Genomic DNA, 17,772 nt, shown 5'->3' with positions numbered 1-17,772 from the left:
ATAACCTGATTTTTTGAGGAGACCAGTCTTCCCACCCTTCTCTTTAGCTTTGTTTTCTTTTGGATACTTTTTCATTCAAGAACTTTATATAGCATTGAGGTCTTATTGCTATCAGGGCCCCATCAAAACTAACTCAACTTTGCAAGTGAAACAGGTGAAAGCGACAAGTAATACACTGGTTGATGGAGTTAGGATCCACAAAGATCTTAATAGGTTGACATATAAGAGTGAATCTAATAAAAATTAAATTCAATAGGGAAAAAGTAATGATTTGCATATAGCTACCAAAAAAAAATCAACTTCACAAATAAAAGATCTGAGAAGTGTGGTTAGATACCAGTCATACTGAAAAAAGAGCTAGAGGTTTAAATGGAATGCAAACTCAATCCGAATCAATAGGATGATGTGACCACCAAAGCATCCCAAGAAATTTTGAGATGTGTTAAGCATAGGTTCCTATAATTCAAAGCAATTTCAATAGACTTGGGATGGAAAATGCCATCCTCATCCAGAGAGAGAACTATGGAGACTGAATGTTATTAAAGAATAGTATTTTCACCATTTTGTTGTTGTTGTTTGTTTGCTTGTTTTTTTCTTGTGTTTTTCCCCTTTTAATCTGATTTTTCTTATACAACATGGCAAATAAGGAGACATGTTTAAAAGAACTGCACATATTTAATCTATATGAAGGGAGAAAGTATGAGAGAAAAAATTTGGAACACAAAGTTTTACAAAAATTAATATTAAAAACTATATGTGTACTTGGAAAAATAAAATATTATTTTAAAAAAGAAAAGAAAAACATAACTTATAGGAATAGAAAAGTTGTTATTCCACCATGCTTTCCTCTTCAAACTTTATTAGCAATATGATACATTATTCTGGATTCCAAATATAAAAAAGATATTGATAAACTGAAGAGTTTCCAGAGAAGAGTAGTCAGGGTCTTGAATCCATGTCATATGAGGACTGGTTGAAGGAATTAAACATGTTTAGTTCTAAGAAAAGAATACTCAGAGAGCTTCTATCTTCAAATATATGAAGGACCAGCATGTGGAGAAGGGATTTAACCTTTTCTATTTAGTTTTAAAAGGCAGAAGCAAAACCAAGAGGGGAGAGGGGGAGAATTGCAATGAGAAAATGTAGCTCAGATGACATCAGACAATTAGTGCTATTAAAAAGTAGCATATGATCTCTTTAATGAGATGATAGGTTCCTCCTCTCTGAAGGTCATTGAGCAGAGTTTGGGTCACCACTTCTCAGTTATATCCTGGTAGGGATGATTTTCATGCATGGAGTGACTCCATTGGGGATTTTCTTGGCAGAAATACTAGAGTGCTTTGGCATTTCCTTCTCCAACTTATTTTACAGGTAAAGAAATTAGGGAAAACAAGGTCAAGCACAACCCACCTTTCTGATTGGTTGTTTTTGAATTACTTTCTAGTGCTGTTACTACTTTTAGAGGCGATCTCATGCACCCCTTGGGGAGTACCCCCTTTGGAGACTATAGACATAAGAAGTGCCTGGTGGGCAAACTCTACCAATAAAATCAACAACTGTTCTCCAATTTATAGTCTTTGAAAGTTGCCTCAGATACAAGGAAATTAAATTCCTTCTCTAGGTACAAGCAGGAAGAAAGAGTCAGGAGATGCAACTTGAACCTGACTCTGAGGCCAGATTTTTATTCAGCATGCTACTCTGCCCTTTAATGAAAGAAATGCTAAAAGATAAATAGAAAACATCTTAATTTTATTTAAATTTTTTTTCACATAAAATCATTGCATTAAAAGAAAATATATGGAATGGGGGAATATTTGAGTTACACATTTCTGGTAAAATGCTGAAAGCTAAAATGTGAATTTTCTTTGATTGAATATGTTTAGTTGCTATAAGGATTATGCCTCTCTTTCTTTAATGGAGGAAACATTTTTTAAAATGTACAGAAGAAAACAGAAAGTAGAGAAAAGAGACATAGATATAACCAAGACAGCTTTGAAAGTAACATGTTGAATAATCCTATTTTTCTGTACTATTTTGCATGTCAAAATATTTTCTTTTTTTGTTATCCATTAACTTGAGAAAAATATAGATAATAAAAAATAAAATTATATGATAGCAAAATAAGATTTCAAGGAAATGGATAATTATTTAAAAGATACAAATATATCCATTTTTAAAATTAGAGATTTTGAAATAAATAAAACAATCTTAAAAAATGAAATGGAACAAACTAGGATGGAAAAATTCTCTCTGGTCTAAATGGATTTACAGGTGAATTCTATCTTGTGACAAAACCTATGTCACATCAAATATCATAAAAAATTATGAAAAAAGACTCAAGCTCTTCTCATGAGATAAATATGGTGAAAATGCAAAATCAATGAGGGATAAAACAAAAAATACAATCGTGATACCAATGATAAGTATTGATACAAAAATATTAAACAAAATCTTAGCAAAACTATTACAGCAATATATACAAAAAATTATTCACTCTGACCAAATCAGATTTATTCCAGAGAGACAAGATTATTAGTTAAACAATTAAAACAATTCATTACATTAAAACAAACAAAAAAAAACTGCATGATTTATCAAGATGCCAAAAATCATTTGACAATGATAATTATTTTTCTAAGAAATCTGCAAAGTAGAAGCACAGAAAAGCCATTTATTTTAATGACAATATACATAGAAAAATTAAAATAAACATATATATTTGTGTGTTTGTGTATTTTCTTTTTGGCATTTGCACATATACACATATGTATACAGAGATATATACATATATGTGTGTGATACTATATGAGTATGAGAGGAAATAGAATCTTTTCCAAAAATGAAGGGAAAAGCTAATGAGTAATAATGTTAAGGAGAGAATTTGTACTTTGCAGTGGTAAGCAAGGAGAATTCTGACTCTCATTCCTGGACCAAATGGTTAGGAATATGAGAGAAGGCACACCTATTATTGAGAATAATAATTAGGAATACAGTGTCATCTGAGAAGAGGCAAGTACTATGAACTTCAGAAGATGCAAATGACATGAGAGTCTAGAAAGAAGTTGACAATTTTGAAGTGTTTTGCTAATTATAATATAGTAGGTCCCAAGAGCACAATGAAATAGGATATTACAGGTAGGGTTGAGATAGGTGGAAGATCAAAGAATGAGAAGGAGAGGTCATAGGCCCAGAGACTTAGGGTTAGTGGAGACTTTTGAGTCCCACTTCCTCTTTTATAGTTAAAGATACTGAGTCTCAGAGAGGTCAAGTGTCTTGTCCAGGGGTCATTTGGCTAGTCAGTATCCTTGAAACAGGAATCCACCCTAGGTCCTCCACAGTTTAAATCCAATGTTCAATCTTTTACATCGTGAGAGGGATGAATTGTTCTTAGGCATAGAGGGATTCAATATCAGGACTTGCTTCTTAGGGAAATGAGAAGAGTTATATTTAGAAATAAATGTGATGTAAAAACTATCCATCAATAAATTTTAAAAGCAAGTATAAATGAATTTTCTTTTTGGTAATACTAGATAAAATAATCAGTATTTATACTTTATGATATTGATTAGTAACAACTCACACTAAGTATATATTTAACATATAACCCACCCCAAACTTTTATAATATTGTAATAGAAATCTTGTTGAACATCAGGAAGAACAAAGAAGACAGAGTTTGATTTTTCAAAGGTGGTTTGGGTTATAGTAAGATTGATGTGTCAATTTCCCTTTAAATCTGTTATCTCCCTACCATTTAGTCACCTTGATTAAAAGGAGACATAACTGATATTGATGGAAAGAGAAAGCACAATCAAAGAAGCTGATAAGCAAATAATTAAACATAAATAACTTTTAATTATACTCACCTAATACTATTAAGGGATAATGTCAGATGTCAAGAGCACTTTGTCAAATCACAGGGCAAATTGAGAAAAGAGGAAAAAAAGAACAGATATATAGAATATTTCGAAAGATGCATTTCCAGATTCCAAAACCTGAATGAAGTGTCTTTTCTTTAGGATGGATCTCAAATATTTCTTTGGCTTTTTGAACTAGTAAATCTGAACCACAACCCCCAGTAAATCTCAGAACACATTAAAAAGACCAACTTCTTGAATCATTCCCTAAACTTAAGGATTTAGCATATCCTAAGAGAGTCCTAAAGGCCCCAAGCCTCCTCAGTGGCTAACAAAATGACCAGTCTTCCCAAGGTGGCCAGGCCTACTGGTAACCTTCCACATTTTCATCTCTGGGGAATTGGAGGTATCATCTCTTTAGAGCAACAATACTAGAAACTGCCCATTGATTTCACCTTAAATTGACTACAGTTTTACTAAAGATCAATTCAACCTTAGCCTGTATGTAACCCAAGGTCACTGTCTGTCGGTATGTCTACTTAATCTTGTGTTAACATGACTAAGAGGCAGGATAGCAAATATGTGGTGCCTCCACAAAAATTCACACCTAACACATACAGACAGAAGAGGTTTTGATAGTGTACCAGTTGTAGGAAAGAAATCCAAACTGGGCCGAAGCAGAGAGCAATCATCACAACCCAAAATGGTCTTAAAATTGTAATCTCACTGGAGATATTTCCAACATCCTTACAATAATTTTATGACCAAATGATCAGGAAAAACTACTCTAGAAAATGACTGTTTGGACTTTCAAACTATCTCTTGTTGCCTTGAACAAACAGGATGTAATTTGTATCTAGTTTTGAAAAAATCAGGCTATTGTAATCCCTTTTTATTACTATGTGACTATATCAAAAGGCAGCAATAGCAGTTAGTATTTACACTGGTCTTTTGTGTTTTCCAAGCACTTAGCAATCATTAATTGCTTTACATAAATACTAGCCCTGGGGGAGCAGATTTGTTACAATCCCCAGGTCACAAAGGGAAAAAAACAAAACGAAACAAAAAAACAACTAGACAAACTCATTCAAAAGTTCAGTTATTGTGAAATACAGATAAATAATCATGGGGATTGAAACAAAAGAAGTTTTCATCATTTAGCTATTGTGCTGGCCAGGAAGAAAATCAGCCTTCAAATACAGATTGGAAAAATATTATCCTTGCAAACAAAAGATTCACATGATATAAAACTTATCTTATTATTTAAATCACTTGTTTTATATGTAATCCTTCTGTCAGAGGTTCCATTGGGTTATAAAAGGTCTGAGTCACACTTAAGGCATCTCTCACTTCTCTGATTTGTTAATCCCATGAAAATGATCTGGGAACTTCAATATTTGGCACTCCCTAGATAGTACCCCTTATAACAGTGGCATCAAACTCACATATAAACAGGGCCATTAAATCATACACGAGGAACCTAGCAGGCCAGCGGTATTGATGTAACCCAGCAATGTTACATAACAACAAAATATATTAATATATATCATATTATAATATATTATCATATTATAATGTATCAATATTAATTTATTAATATATTTATGTTTATTTATATATTTAATGTATAATTAATATATTATTTTATTGTACTTTTTTATTTTCCCCAATTTATTCAATCCTCCTCCCTATCAATTTCCCAATATTTCCCAATTACATGGGCTGGGCAGCAGGGAGTGTGTGGGGCCTATGAGACACTTGTGTCTTATAAAAACTATACAAGCCCACAAAGCATGAATACTTTTATTTACATATTATAAATAAACTGATCTCACATTTGAGTCTTTTGACCAATGCAGAGGTGGCAATCAATGGATCAATGGACTTAAATTCAAAGAAGATAAATTCAAATTCCACTTCACTTCCTAGAACTATGTGACCTTGCTTAGTTTCTCTCTGCCTCAGTTTCCTCATCTGTAAAATAGGCTCATTGCAAAGATTGTACAAGATAATATATCTATCTAACTATATACATATATATATATAATGTATATATAATGTATCAATTAAAGAACTTGATAAATCTTTTGTTACTGTTGTTATTATCTCTCCTCCACAGATCTGTACAGTCTCTTAGAACAGTAAGGCTCAGAAGGGAGAGGGATACTATTGGAATTTGTTTTCCCAAAGGCATGTTCCCATGCCCTCTTTTGTCTGTAATCTCTCTTGATGGCCCTTATACTTCCCTTCTCATTCTCCAATTATGCCATCAGACCATCCTCCCTTCTAATGCTCCTTCCCTGTCTTTTTTTTTCCTACTCCTCTCATGCAGTTGTCCTCTGTTCCCAGCAGGTGGCAAAACCATAGTGCCATTGCCTTCTTTCCAAGCCCCTTCCAGCTAGCATCCTTCAGGCAAGGCTCTTGTTCTTGCTTTTTGAAATTCAGCTCTCTTCCAGCAGATGACGCTGGATTCCTTGAATTACTCAGCGAACTGCTTCTGGGTAAAGCAGAAAGCATCCACTCCTTCCATCCTGAAGTGAGAAGAGGGTATAGATATATAGATATAAAAAGGGGAGGGGAGGAAGTTCCTCAAATTGGGATGAGTTCAAGCAGGTAGGAGGACAGCATTTTGAAAATGTATTTGTAATGTACCCCAGTTAGTAGACAAAAAAGAACATGATTAGAATGCAGAGTAAATGAAATCACAGTTTTCAGTGTTCAGTAGCAGTAAGGGGCAGTTGGTAGCTTCAAGTGCTGTACCTCCAGTCAGGAAAACTCATCTTCTGAGTACAAATCTAGCCTCAGATATTTACTAGCTGTGTGACTCTGGGAAAATCACTTAACTCTGCCGACCTCAGTTTCCTTATTTGTGAAATGGGCTGAATAAGGAAAAGGCAAACGTATCTTTGACAAGAAAACCTAAAATGTGATGATTAAGAGTCAGACACAACTGAGTAACAAACACCCCCCAAACCCTGTTTTAAACAACTTTTTGTTTATCTTCCTCCACTAGAATGTAAACTCCTTGAGATCAAGAATTTTCTATTGGTTTGTATTTCCAGTACCAGCACCTAGCAAGTATTTATGACAAATGTTTTCTCTATCTTTCTAGTATCTGTCTAGGTTTTAGCAGCAGAAAAATATAGAAATAACAAATATACACCAAACTATAAAGTTTGGACCTTTACTGAGTGTTAAGGATCATACCTAAGTGAAGGGACAGGTCAATTCTCCAAGAGCCTCCAAAGCTGTGGATCATAACATCTGAAGGAGTTAGAAACGGCCTTTACTGACACAGGTGTTATTTGTGGACTGGGAATGAAATAAATTAGAGGCAGAGGGAAGAGGAGAAAGATAAGTCAGACAACACAACTACCTCTCAGTCTCCTTGTATCATCATGATTTTCTCACGTGAAGAGATCCATTCTACAGGTCTGAGTTAGACCTCCAGCAGCCACTGGCAGGTAGCTCCTGTATCACAACAGCTGAAAGCATTATTGCATATGTTCATTAGGCTTCTAGTATCATAGATTTAAAGTTAGAAGAGACCTAAAAGGCATCTAATCCAACATCTTCATTTTCTATGATGAGGGAATTGAGGTCCAGTGACTTTAAATGAATTAGGACCGAAATGTGGTTCTCTGATTCTGATACTGTTTTATCATCTTGGGCAAATTAATGCTATCTCTCTAGGTTTCACTTTCCATCTGAAAAGGACACTTCGTGGAGAGGAGATGTCTAAGGTCACTTTGAGCTCCTCAATATTATGATTAATGAATATTTGTTGAACTGGACTGAATTGAATTGGATGATTAATAGTGATAATTTTAAGTAAAATGATGGGTAGCAAAGATAGAAGCAAGAGGGGATTATGCCTTAAGTCAAGTAGGTTAAATGGCTGACTGATAGCTCTGGTTAGTACAATTGGCAATGAGGTCTCCAAGCTCCACAGTGTATACCTTGAGAATTATGAAAGCAAACAAAATTTAAAATGGAATCAGGGGCCAAGAAGCAAATTTACTTTGTTAAATTCAGGAGCCCAAACTCTGAGTATAACCCATCCTTTCACCAACTCTATGGAAAGTCAAAAGAAAGTGGGCATCAATTGCTTTCTGAGAGATGAAGCAAGAGATTATATGAAAAGTTATCTTTTCTTTTAACTAATACAATATCCTAGCCTAACGTTGCTAAACTGCAAATAAAGGTCTTCTCAGATCAGAAGAGTTTTGTTTCTTTGATTACAGGGTCATCTCTTCAGATAGGCTATTATTTTGCTTGATTTAAGAAATCTACCAAGTCTCCCTAACTTCCAATATCTCTCTTACTTATCCTGATACCTGGAATTCTCACTAGGTGGGGGAAAGAACCAAAGGTACCCTAAGAATTTGCCATTTCATATAAAAAAATAAAGCTGGGCCATCACACATCAAGGAATGGCTACTGTTACATGTATTTTCTATTTGTGAGCAATTTGCTTAACTTCCCTGATACTGTTTCCTTATCTGTTAAATGAAGGGGCTGGACTTGCTGGCCTTTGAGATGCTTTCTAAAACTATGATCTAGTGAGTTTAAATCTAAGACAAGGAAATTTTCCCCAGGGATTATAAGACTAGGACTTCTTGTTAAAGGGTGTTATAGAAGCTTGGACTATTGGGATTCTCTTATTTGCATTGGAGTTTTTGCTTTGTCAATAACATTCCTGTTGACAATGTTTGGCAATCATGCTTGTAAGAGGAGGATCTCGGGCCTGCCTACCAAGCTATCCAATGGAGAGTTTTCTCCAGATTTCTGGGTGGGATCTCTAGTCAATAGATATATGGTATTTTTGAAAAATAACCTAGTCCTTCAAGGCAGAGATATTTCTGATACAAGGAGCATACTATATCCCCCCTCTTTCTCACTCTACCAGATGAAGAGCTAGATGGTACAAAGAGTAGAGTGTTGAACTTGGATTTAGGAAATTCTGAATTTGAATTCTACTTTGGATACTGACTATCTCTGTGGTTCTGGATAAATTATTTAACCTCTCTCAATCTCAATTTCCTCAGTTGTGAAATAAGAACAAAATAGCACCTCTCTCAGGGTTGTTATGAGGTTCAGATGATACAAAATTTGCAAATCACTTTGCAAACCTTAAAGTACTACATAAATGCTTATTATTATTATTATTATTATTATTATTATTATAAAGGCACATGTCCTAATCCTATTTATTAATATTCATCTTACCACACCAAAATATAGAAATTCTTGACATAAAAATCTAGGAGGTTTTATCTTCTTTGCTCTCTAGCAAGTTTGGGAACTATGCATAAGATTAATAGTTTCCAGGATCATGTGTGACTTTAAACATATGTGCTAAGGAAATGACTAGCAAAAGAATGATTTTAAATTTATGGAACAGGAGAAAACAAGAGATTTCACTTGCATGTGGTGATACAGCCTTTATCTTTGGGTTTTAGGTATTATATGGCATAGGGAAGAACTAAGGCACATTCCCTGTGTGCCTTTTCAGAATACTGCCAAGGAAAACAGGCCACATAAATAAGTGTTAACCCAGTGGGGGACAAAACATCCTTGAGAGAGAACCCATAACCTCCAACAAAGATGCTTATGCTGAGATCAGTATAATTGTTGGAATGAAGACAACATTAGCTGAGTTAAATCCAATCTTCTCAAATCAGAAAAGCTTTCTATATTTGAATTGAGGGCCAGCTTAACCAGTCAACTATTTATCCTGCTTCACTTAAGGCACAATCCCTGATAATGTCTATTTTTCCTACCTATTATAGTACGTCACTATTAATCATTCAATTTAATTCAACCCAGTTCAATAAATGTTAATTAATCATAATATTGAGGAGCTGAAAGTGACCTTAAACAATACCTCTCCATAAAGAGCCCTTCTTTTTACAGATAAGAAAAGGTAAACCTAGAGAGGTAGCATTAATTTGCCCAAGATGACAAAATACTATCAGAACTAAAATCTGAACCGATGTTTGATGATAAAGGAGTCAAAGTTATTTTCCCTTTGGGACCTCAGTTTCCTCCACTTCCCATTCTTAAATACAATAATGTGACTTAATCCAATAATGTGACTTGACTCTTTGGGAAAATAATGTATATCCCAGAAGAGCTAGGATTGATTCTGCCACATTTAACATGGGATTCTTTATTCTATAGAAAGAGCAGGTCTGGTAACTCCAATGGTATTGTTTTCTTTGCTATAGTTTCTGGTGAAATCTTTACAGAAGTAAAAATCTTTCCAAATACCCTACATTAGAAGGATTGCTCAGTTGGATTATATTTCTACAAAAGAAAAAAAAATAGAAATAGCTGGTAATAATATTCTCTTTCTATGACTCTAATTTACTTCCTACTGTCTCTAATAATTTTTCCTTTTTTTTTTTTTTTTTTTTTTTTTTGCTAAGGCATTTGGGATTAAGTGACTTGCCCAGGGCCACACAGCTGTACAGTATTAAGTGTCAGAGGCTGGATTTTAATTCAGTTCCTCAACTTCAGGGCTGGTACTCTATCCACTGTACCATCTAGTTGCCTTTCTGTTTGTAATTTTTCCAGAGACCCAAACTACACCATCCTCACCATCACCATCACTATCATCATCATCAACATCACCACAGCTATACTTATTCATTATTTATTTATATTATATAAATTTATATAATTATAATCATATGTTAACATAATACATTTAATGTATATTATATTAATATAATATATTCTATCATATAAACATGTTATATAAATTTTTTACATAAATTTAGATTATACAGTTATATAAATATATGTACTTATATTATTTATTTATGTACATAGTTCTTTATGCATACTTTATTTGGCCTACATAATCTCATAATTGCATTATATCATATCTCATTTGAGAAACTAAATCTTAATAAATTAATTATTTTGTCTTCTTCCTTTAGAGGGTCTAGCTGAAAGTGTATATTCCACGCAAATGTAGTGAACTTTGAGATCTTTTAATTTGTTTTGTCTAAACTTATGATTTTATCACTATGGGCAACTTCCAATGTGAATACTCCTTTCACCAAGGCAGATCAGCAGTTTATCTTTAACCTAAAGGTTTTAGAAGATTTTTGAGATTCCGAAAGATTTAATGTTATGTATGTAATCACAGTATGTGTCAGATTCAAGACTTGAAATTGTATTTTTACAAGACCAAAGCTCAGCCTTGTATCTACTACATTTGACCTCTTAGAACTCTTAACCCTCCATAACTAGTAACTTGGGCTACAAAATTATACATAATCTGTCATTCAACAAGTACTGGTTATTTAATATGTTCAAGGTAGTCATAAAGGAGATAAAGTGGGATGATGTACATAAAGCTTTGACTATTCAGAAAGTGCTCTTTACATGTAAGCTGGTATGCGTGTTCTTATAAAAGCACCATGAAGGTACAAAAAAGTCTGAAAGTCAGAAAATGAACAAGAGAACAAAAAAGTGCACTGTGTACATGTGACATTTTTGGAATTAGTAAAACTTTGAAGGAGGTTGGAGAATCCCATTGTAGCCACTATGTTATCACTTCCAACAGTGGCAAGAGATCCTTCAGCTTTAAATTTGAGCTTTAAGCTTTGGCTTTAGGAACTCCTTGAGCCATAACTGGAACTATACTGTTTCGCTCATTCATTTATTTATTTACACATTTATTCATTCATCAAATATTATTATATAACTACTGTGTTCAGAGGACACTACTTGAATTGCCTTGGGGAAGCAATGAACTTTAAAGACAGAAGAAAATGCTTGTAAGTATACAATTAGAGAACCAATCTTCTTTATGCTCTGATACTTCTTATGGCCACTAGGCATTATTCCAAAATCCAATAATTCCAAAATTCTAAAATCAGATAATGCTTATGGGCCTTAAGTTATGAGATAAGAGCCAATATATAGGGTATATTTCAGTCCCTATTCTGATCAAGAATCCTTGCCAGGACTCCAATGTCCCTTATTCATGTAGCAAACATAATAATCTCAAAATATGTGTTATTATTAAATGTTAACACTAAACTAAGTGCTTGAGGAGGTATGAGGATAAGACATAGGGTCTGTCATGAAGTTGCTTACAAAATACCACAACATGGTGAAATGACATTTATAGAGATAAAATAATATAGTATAGGCCATTATAAATAGAATATAAAGAGTGTGAGATCAAATAGTCAAATGAGAATGAATGCACTTCTGTCTTCTGGAGATTAAGAATTATTTATTAAGCATACACTGTAAGTTTCGATGAGGAATATAAGACTAGTTGAGGCTTTGGGGGAAAGAGGGTATCCTCAAATATGAAGATCTCAAGGCATCATCACTTGTCTACTAGACATTTTAAATCAATGCCCTGGAGGTATCTCATACTTAATACATTCTAACAGAATTCAGTAACTTCCCTCCCAAACCTACACCTCTTCTAAATCTCCCTATTACTATTGAACCCATCATCATTCTTCCAAATTCCCAGGGACAAAATTCAAACATTATCTTTGACTCCTCACTCTCTACCATTCCACATATATGCTCAGTTGACAAATTTTGTTACTTCTACCTTTAGAATCTCTCTCACATTTGATCCCTTCTTTGTATTCATATAGCTATCACCTTAGTGCAGACCCTAGTTACTTCTGGCTTAGATTATTGAAATAGCTTCTTCTTTGGCCTTTCTGCTTCAGATCTTTCCCCTTTCCAGTTGATTTTCTATATTGATGCCAAAGTGATTTCCCTTAAGCCAATATATAACTATGCCATTACTTTAAGGAATAAATTTCATTTGTTCCCTATTACCCCTAAAATAAAATGTAAATTCTTCTGTTTTATATTTTTAAAGCTCTCAGTAGCTTAAACTCTACCTGTTTCTTCAACTTACCTGTACATTATACACCTTTTCTTACTCTAAGATGCAGTCAGACTAGCCTTTTCGCCATTCTTTATAACTGACACTCCATCTTTCATTTCCTCACCTTTATGATGGATACCTCTCAAGACTAGAAGGCAAGCTCTCCATAGGGCTTTCTCTTTTTCATAGAATGCTTCTTTAAAATGCAACTAAAGCATCATTTTTTACATGAAACCCTTCCTTATTCCCAGCTGCTAGTTCTTTCTTTCCAAATTACCTTCTATTTAAATAACTTAAATTTATTCTGTATATGCACATATGTATAGTATATGTATATTCATGTATATTTATTGCTTTAATAATAACATTAATAAGCCATACTACTACTGGGCTTATATCCCAAAGAAATACTAAAGAAGGGAAAGGGACCTGTATGTGCCAAAATGTTTGTGGCAGCTCTTTTTGTTGTAGCTAGAAACTGGAAGTTGAATGGATGCCCATCAATTGGAGAATGGTTGGGTAAATTATGGTATATGAAGGTTATGGAATACTATAGTTATGTAAGAAATGACCAGCAGGAGGAATACAGAGAGGCTTGGAGAGACTTACATCAATTGATGCTGAGTGAAATGAATAGAACCAGAAGATCGCTGTACACTTCAATACTGTATGAAGATATATTCTGATGGAAGTGGATAACTTTAACATAAAGAAGATCCAACTCATTTCCAGTTGATCAATGATGGACAGAAATAACTACACCCAGAGAAGGAACACTGGGAAGTGAATGTAAATTGTTAGCACTACTGTCTATCTACCCAGGAAGATACCCTTCAGAATCTAATACTTAATGTGCAACAAGAAAATGGTATTTACACACATATCTAGGTTTTATTGTAACACATGTAAAATGTATGGGATTGCCTGTCATCGGGGGGAGGGAATGGAGAGAGGGGGGATAATTTGGAAAAATGAATACAAGGGATAATATTATAAAAATATTACTCATGCATATATACTGTGAAAAAATTCTAAATAAAATTAAAAAAAGAAAATAATAATAACATTAATAACTAGAATTTACGTAGTCCTTTCTGTGTGCCAATCTTTATGCTAAATACTTTATAAATATTATCTCACTCGATATTTATAACAACATAATAGTGTATAATATTATTATCTCTATTTTATGTTTAAGGAAAATGAAGTAATAGACTGATTTACCCAGGGTCAAACAACTGGAAAGTATCTGAGGCTGGATTTAAAATTGGGTCTTCCTGACTCTAGGTTTAGAGTGGCATCCACTCCCAAGTGCAATCCAGATGCCTTAGAATGTGAACACCACAAAGTTTGAGATTGTTTCAGGTTTTTTTGTACTTGTATATCCAGCATCTGGAAGATAGCAGGCATTTAATGAAAATGTGTTGGTTTTTTCTTTATTCTAGGTCTTTACCTCCTATTTTCCCTTTCCTTTACAAAGAAATGCTCATTCTCAATTTCCTTGTGTTAATATTGATACTAGCTATTGATTAAATATTATTTTTGGAGGCATTTCTGAGAGAGAGAATGAGAACTTGTGTTCTGCTATTCCCTTTATCATGTTCTGAGTTAATTTTTTTTGCATTTCCTAGAGTAATATAATATTTTGGTACTTACTGTGGCACAGGGAATAAAGGGGACCCACCTTGAAATTAGAGCAGCTAGAGGCCTGGAGAGACTTACATGAACTGATGCTGAGTGAAATGAGTAGGACCAAGAGATAGTTGTATACTTCAACAACAATACTAAATGATAATCAATTCTGATGGATGTGGCCATTTTCAACAATGAGATGAACCAAATCAGTTCCAATAGAGCAGTAATGAACTGAACTAGCTACACCCAGCGAAAGAACTTTGGGAGATGACTATGAACCACTACATAGAATTCCCAATCCCTCTATTTTTGTTTGCCTGCATTTTTTATTTCCTTCACAAGCTAATTGTACACTATTTCAAAGTCTGATTCTTTCTGTACAGCAAAACAACTGTTTGGATATGTATACATATTTAACATGTATTGGTCAACCTGCCATCTGGTAGGGGGAGGGGGAAGGAGGGGAAAAATTAGAACAAAAGGTTTGGCAATTATCAATCTTGTAAAATTACCCATACTTATATCTGGTAAATAAAAACTATTTAAAAAAAAAAGAAAGAAAGAAATTAGAGCAGCTAGGTGATGCAGTAGATAAAGCACTAGGCCTGAAGTCAGGAAGATTCACCTTCCTGAGTTAAAATCTAGCTTCAGACACTTACTAGCTATCCTGATGGTCTCAGTTTCCTCATCTATAAAATTATTTAGAGAAGGAAATGGCAAAATCACTCCAGTATTTTTGCCAAGAAAACTCTGAATGTGGTCACAAAGAGTTGTACATGATTGGACAACAGAAAGACCTTGAAATTAGCAAGATCAGTATTAAAATTTTCCCTCTGAAACTGACTTTGTGACTATGGGAAACTCACTCACTCACTCTTAATTTTTTATTTTTATTTTTTTCTGGGGCAATTGGGGTTAAGAGATTTGCCCAGGGTCACATAGCTAGGAAATGTTAAGTGTCAGAGGTGACATTTGAAGAACTTACTCCTGACTTCAGGACTGGTGCTCTATCCACTGCACCAACTAGCTACCCCTCTCACTCACTCTTTCTATAGACAAATTACTATTTTAGTATAGACAATTTCTTTAGACAAATCACCAGTGAAAAGAATTTCTTTTACCAATGAAATTACAAGTCCCCAAAAACCAACCAACAAAAATTAATAATAGCTCACATTTATATGAAGTTTTATGGTTATAAAGTTTTATAAATGATCTAATTTTATTCTACCTTGACCACAGTAGGCAATCAATAAATATTTGTTAATGGATGGTAGTTGTTCCTACTATTGTGTGATTCAATCAAAAGATTGAGGAAAGACTTCTCTTGCCTTGGCCCTGAAATGGAAACTAAGAGTTAATATCCCTTTAAAAATACACACCAGTGCAATTCGGATTAAAGTACACCTGCCCCTTAACCTTGAACAGCATGGATCCTAATCAGGAAGGCTAGATAAAGTGGTTGAAAGGTAGTATTACCTTTGCTCCCTCATTCACATAGAAGATCCTCTTTTAAACAAAGGTGCTTATTCTTGCTGACTCTGTGCAGAGGAATTCTTGCATACTTGCAGTTGTTCTTTCCATTATCAGCCAAAGATGCTGTTTAATTTGAGTACCTTGCTGAGGAGTGCAGGTCTCCGACAAGGAAACCGGTTGGCAGTTCGAACTTTTCAGTAAGTGCTCAATTTGGACCTTTTCTTCTCTTGGGAATATTAACAGTTCTGGAGATAAAGGAATGGATATTATGTTCAAAATACATAAGAAAAATGTCTCCTTTAGGCATCAGGGTTGGGTCCTCTTAATTACTATGACCAGCATTTGAATTCTCCTTTCTTGTTTCTGCATTGATCACATTTCATTTTCTGTCTACCGTGGTAGGTAATACGATTGCATTATTTCATTTTTATCATAACTCTGGAGCTAGAACAAACCTTAGAAGTTATCTGGTCCAGCTGAAGAAACTGAATCCAAAAAAAATTTGTGATTTGCCCTTTCCATTCCAGCCATATGTAATCCAGCCCATTCTAGTCAGAATCTTTAAATTCTAACAACCACTTATCTCGAGAAAATTAAGTAATTAACTTATATTGGACTACCACCAAATATCTGAGTGGAAAAGTGGCATAGTGCAGTGGTTCTCAAACTTTTGTTGTCAGTATCTTTATATTTAAAATTAAGTATCTATCCAAAGAGTTATGTGGGTTATAGTTCCAGGTATTTACCATATCAGAACTAATTGAGAATTTGTAGAGGCAGCTAGGTGGCACAGTGGATAGAGCACCAGCCCTGAATTCAGGAGGACTAGAGTTCAAGTCTTGTCTCAGATACTAAACACTTCCTAGCTGTGTGACCCTGTGCAAGTCACTTAACCCCAGCCTCAGAAAAAGGAAAAAAAAATTGAGAATTTTTAGACCTTCTGTAAGAAATCAGAGACTTCTAGGATTCTTTGAATTACAGTTTGAAAACCACTGGTATAGTAGATAGAGATCTAGATTCAAAATCAAGAACACCTGAGTTCTTGCCCTGCCTCCGGCATTTATTTGCTTGGAAATCTTGAATAAGACACAACCTCTGAATCAATCAATCAATCAATCTATTAAGCAATAAAATATATTGATCACCTGCTATCTGAGAAGATAATTCTAATCTGCACCTATGGAGGGAGTTTCCACACTGGGCATCCCCTAAGGGATGAAATCATTGATCTAGACAAGGGAGAAAAATCAGTGAATATTTGCTGAATAAAAGGCATAAAAAGAATTACTTGACAATATGCTCTTCTCAACTAACTTTTTATGACTTCTTACTGTCTCTAAGGAAAATATAATGTTCTCTGTGCAGTTTTTGAATTCAACCTATCTTTCCAACCTCATTATCTATTTCTTGCCCTCTACTTTCTGTGATCTAGCCATACATAGATCATAAATCTCTGTTTCTTACACATAATACTCTGTCTCCTACATCATTGCCATCACTGACTATCTGCCATGTATAGATATGTTCATCTCTTCTTACCTTCGTCTCCTAGAGTCTTGTTTTTCCTTTAAGATGCAGCTCAATATCAGTCATCCCACAATACATGGTTTGTTGAACAGGCATAATCAATGACCTAACATTTTTAATAGAACATAGTTATATTACATGTATATCATGCATTGTAAATTATATTTTAGAACATAAATATAATTTATTTCTATCTAAACAAAAATGCTGCTCAAGTACAATCTTTTGTATGAAGCCTTTCCTATTTTCCCAAACTGCTAGTATCCTCCCTCTCAAACTTTATACCTCCTAAATACCAATATCTTGTATTGAAATGCTTTTTTTTTTTAGCATTTTTTCATGTGTTTTCATGTGTATACATATTTTATATTAACTTCTTGTCTTCCCCATTAGAATG

General features: G+C 34.2%; 1 protein-coding gene across 1 annotated transcript in view; it reads left to right on the top strand.

Annotated features, from left to right (window-relative positions):
• The first annotated feature begins 15,822 nt into the window (after nt 1–15,822).
• OTC (ornithine transcarbamylase) overlaps nt 15,823–17,772 on the top strand; it is a 66,193-nt gene continuing 64,243 nt past the window's right edge. Inside the window, exon 1 of the mRNA XM_074300839.1 lies at nt 15,823–16,045. Coding sequence (XP_074156940.1) covers nt 15,969–16,045 — 77 coding nt within the window. The 5' untranslated portion in view covers nt 15,823–15,968. The remainder of the gene's footprint in view (nt 16,046–17,772) is intronic.

Source organism: Sminthopsis crassicaudata, chromosome 3 (genome assembly GCF_048593235.1).
Source record: "Sminthopsis crassicaudata isolate SCR6 chromosome 3, ASM4859323v1, whole genome shotgun sequence".
NCBI lineage: Eukaryota > Metazoa > Chordata > Mammalia > Dasyuromorphia > Dasyuridae > Sminthopsis > Sminthopsis crassicaudata.
This window is presented reverse-complemented; position numbering and strand designations above follow the sequence as displayed.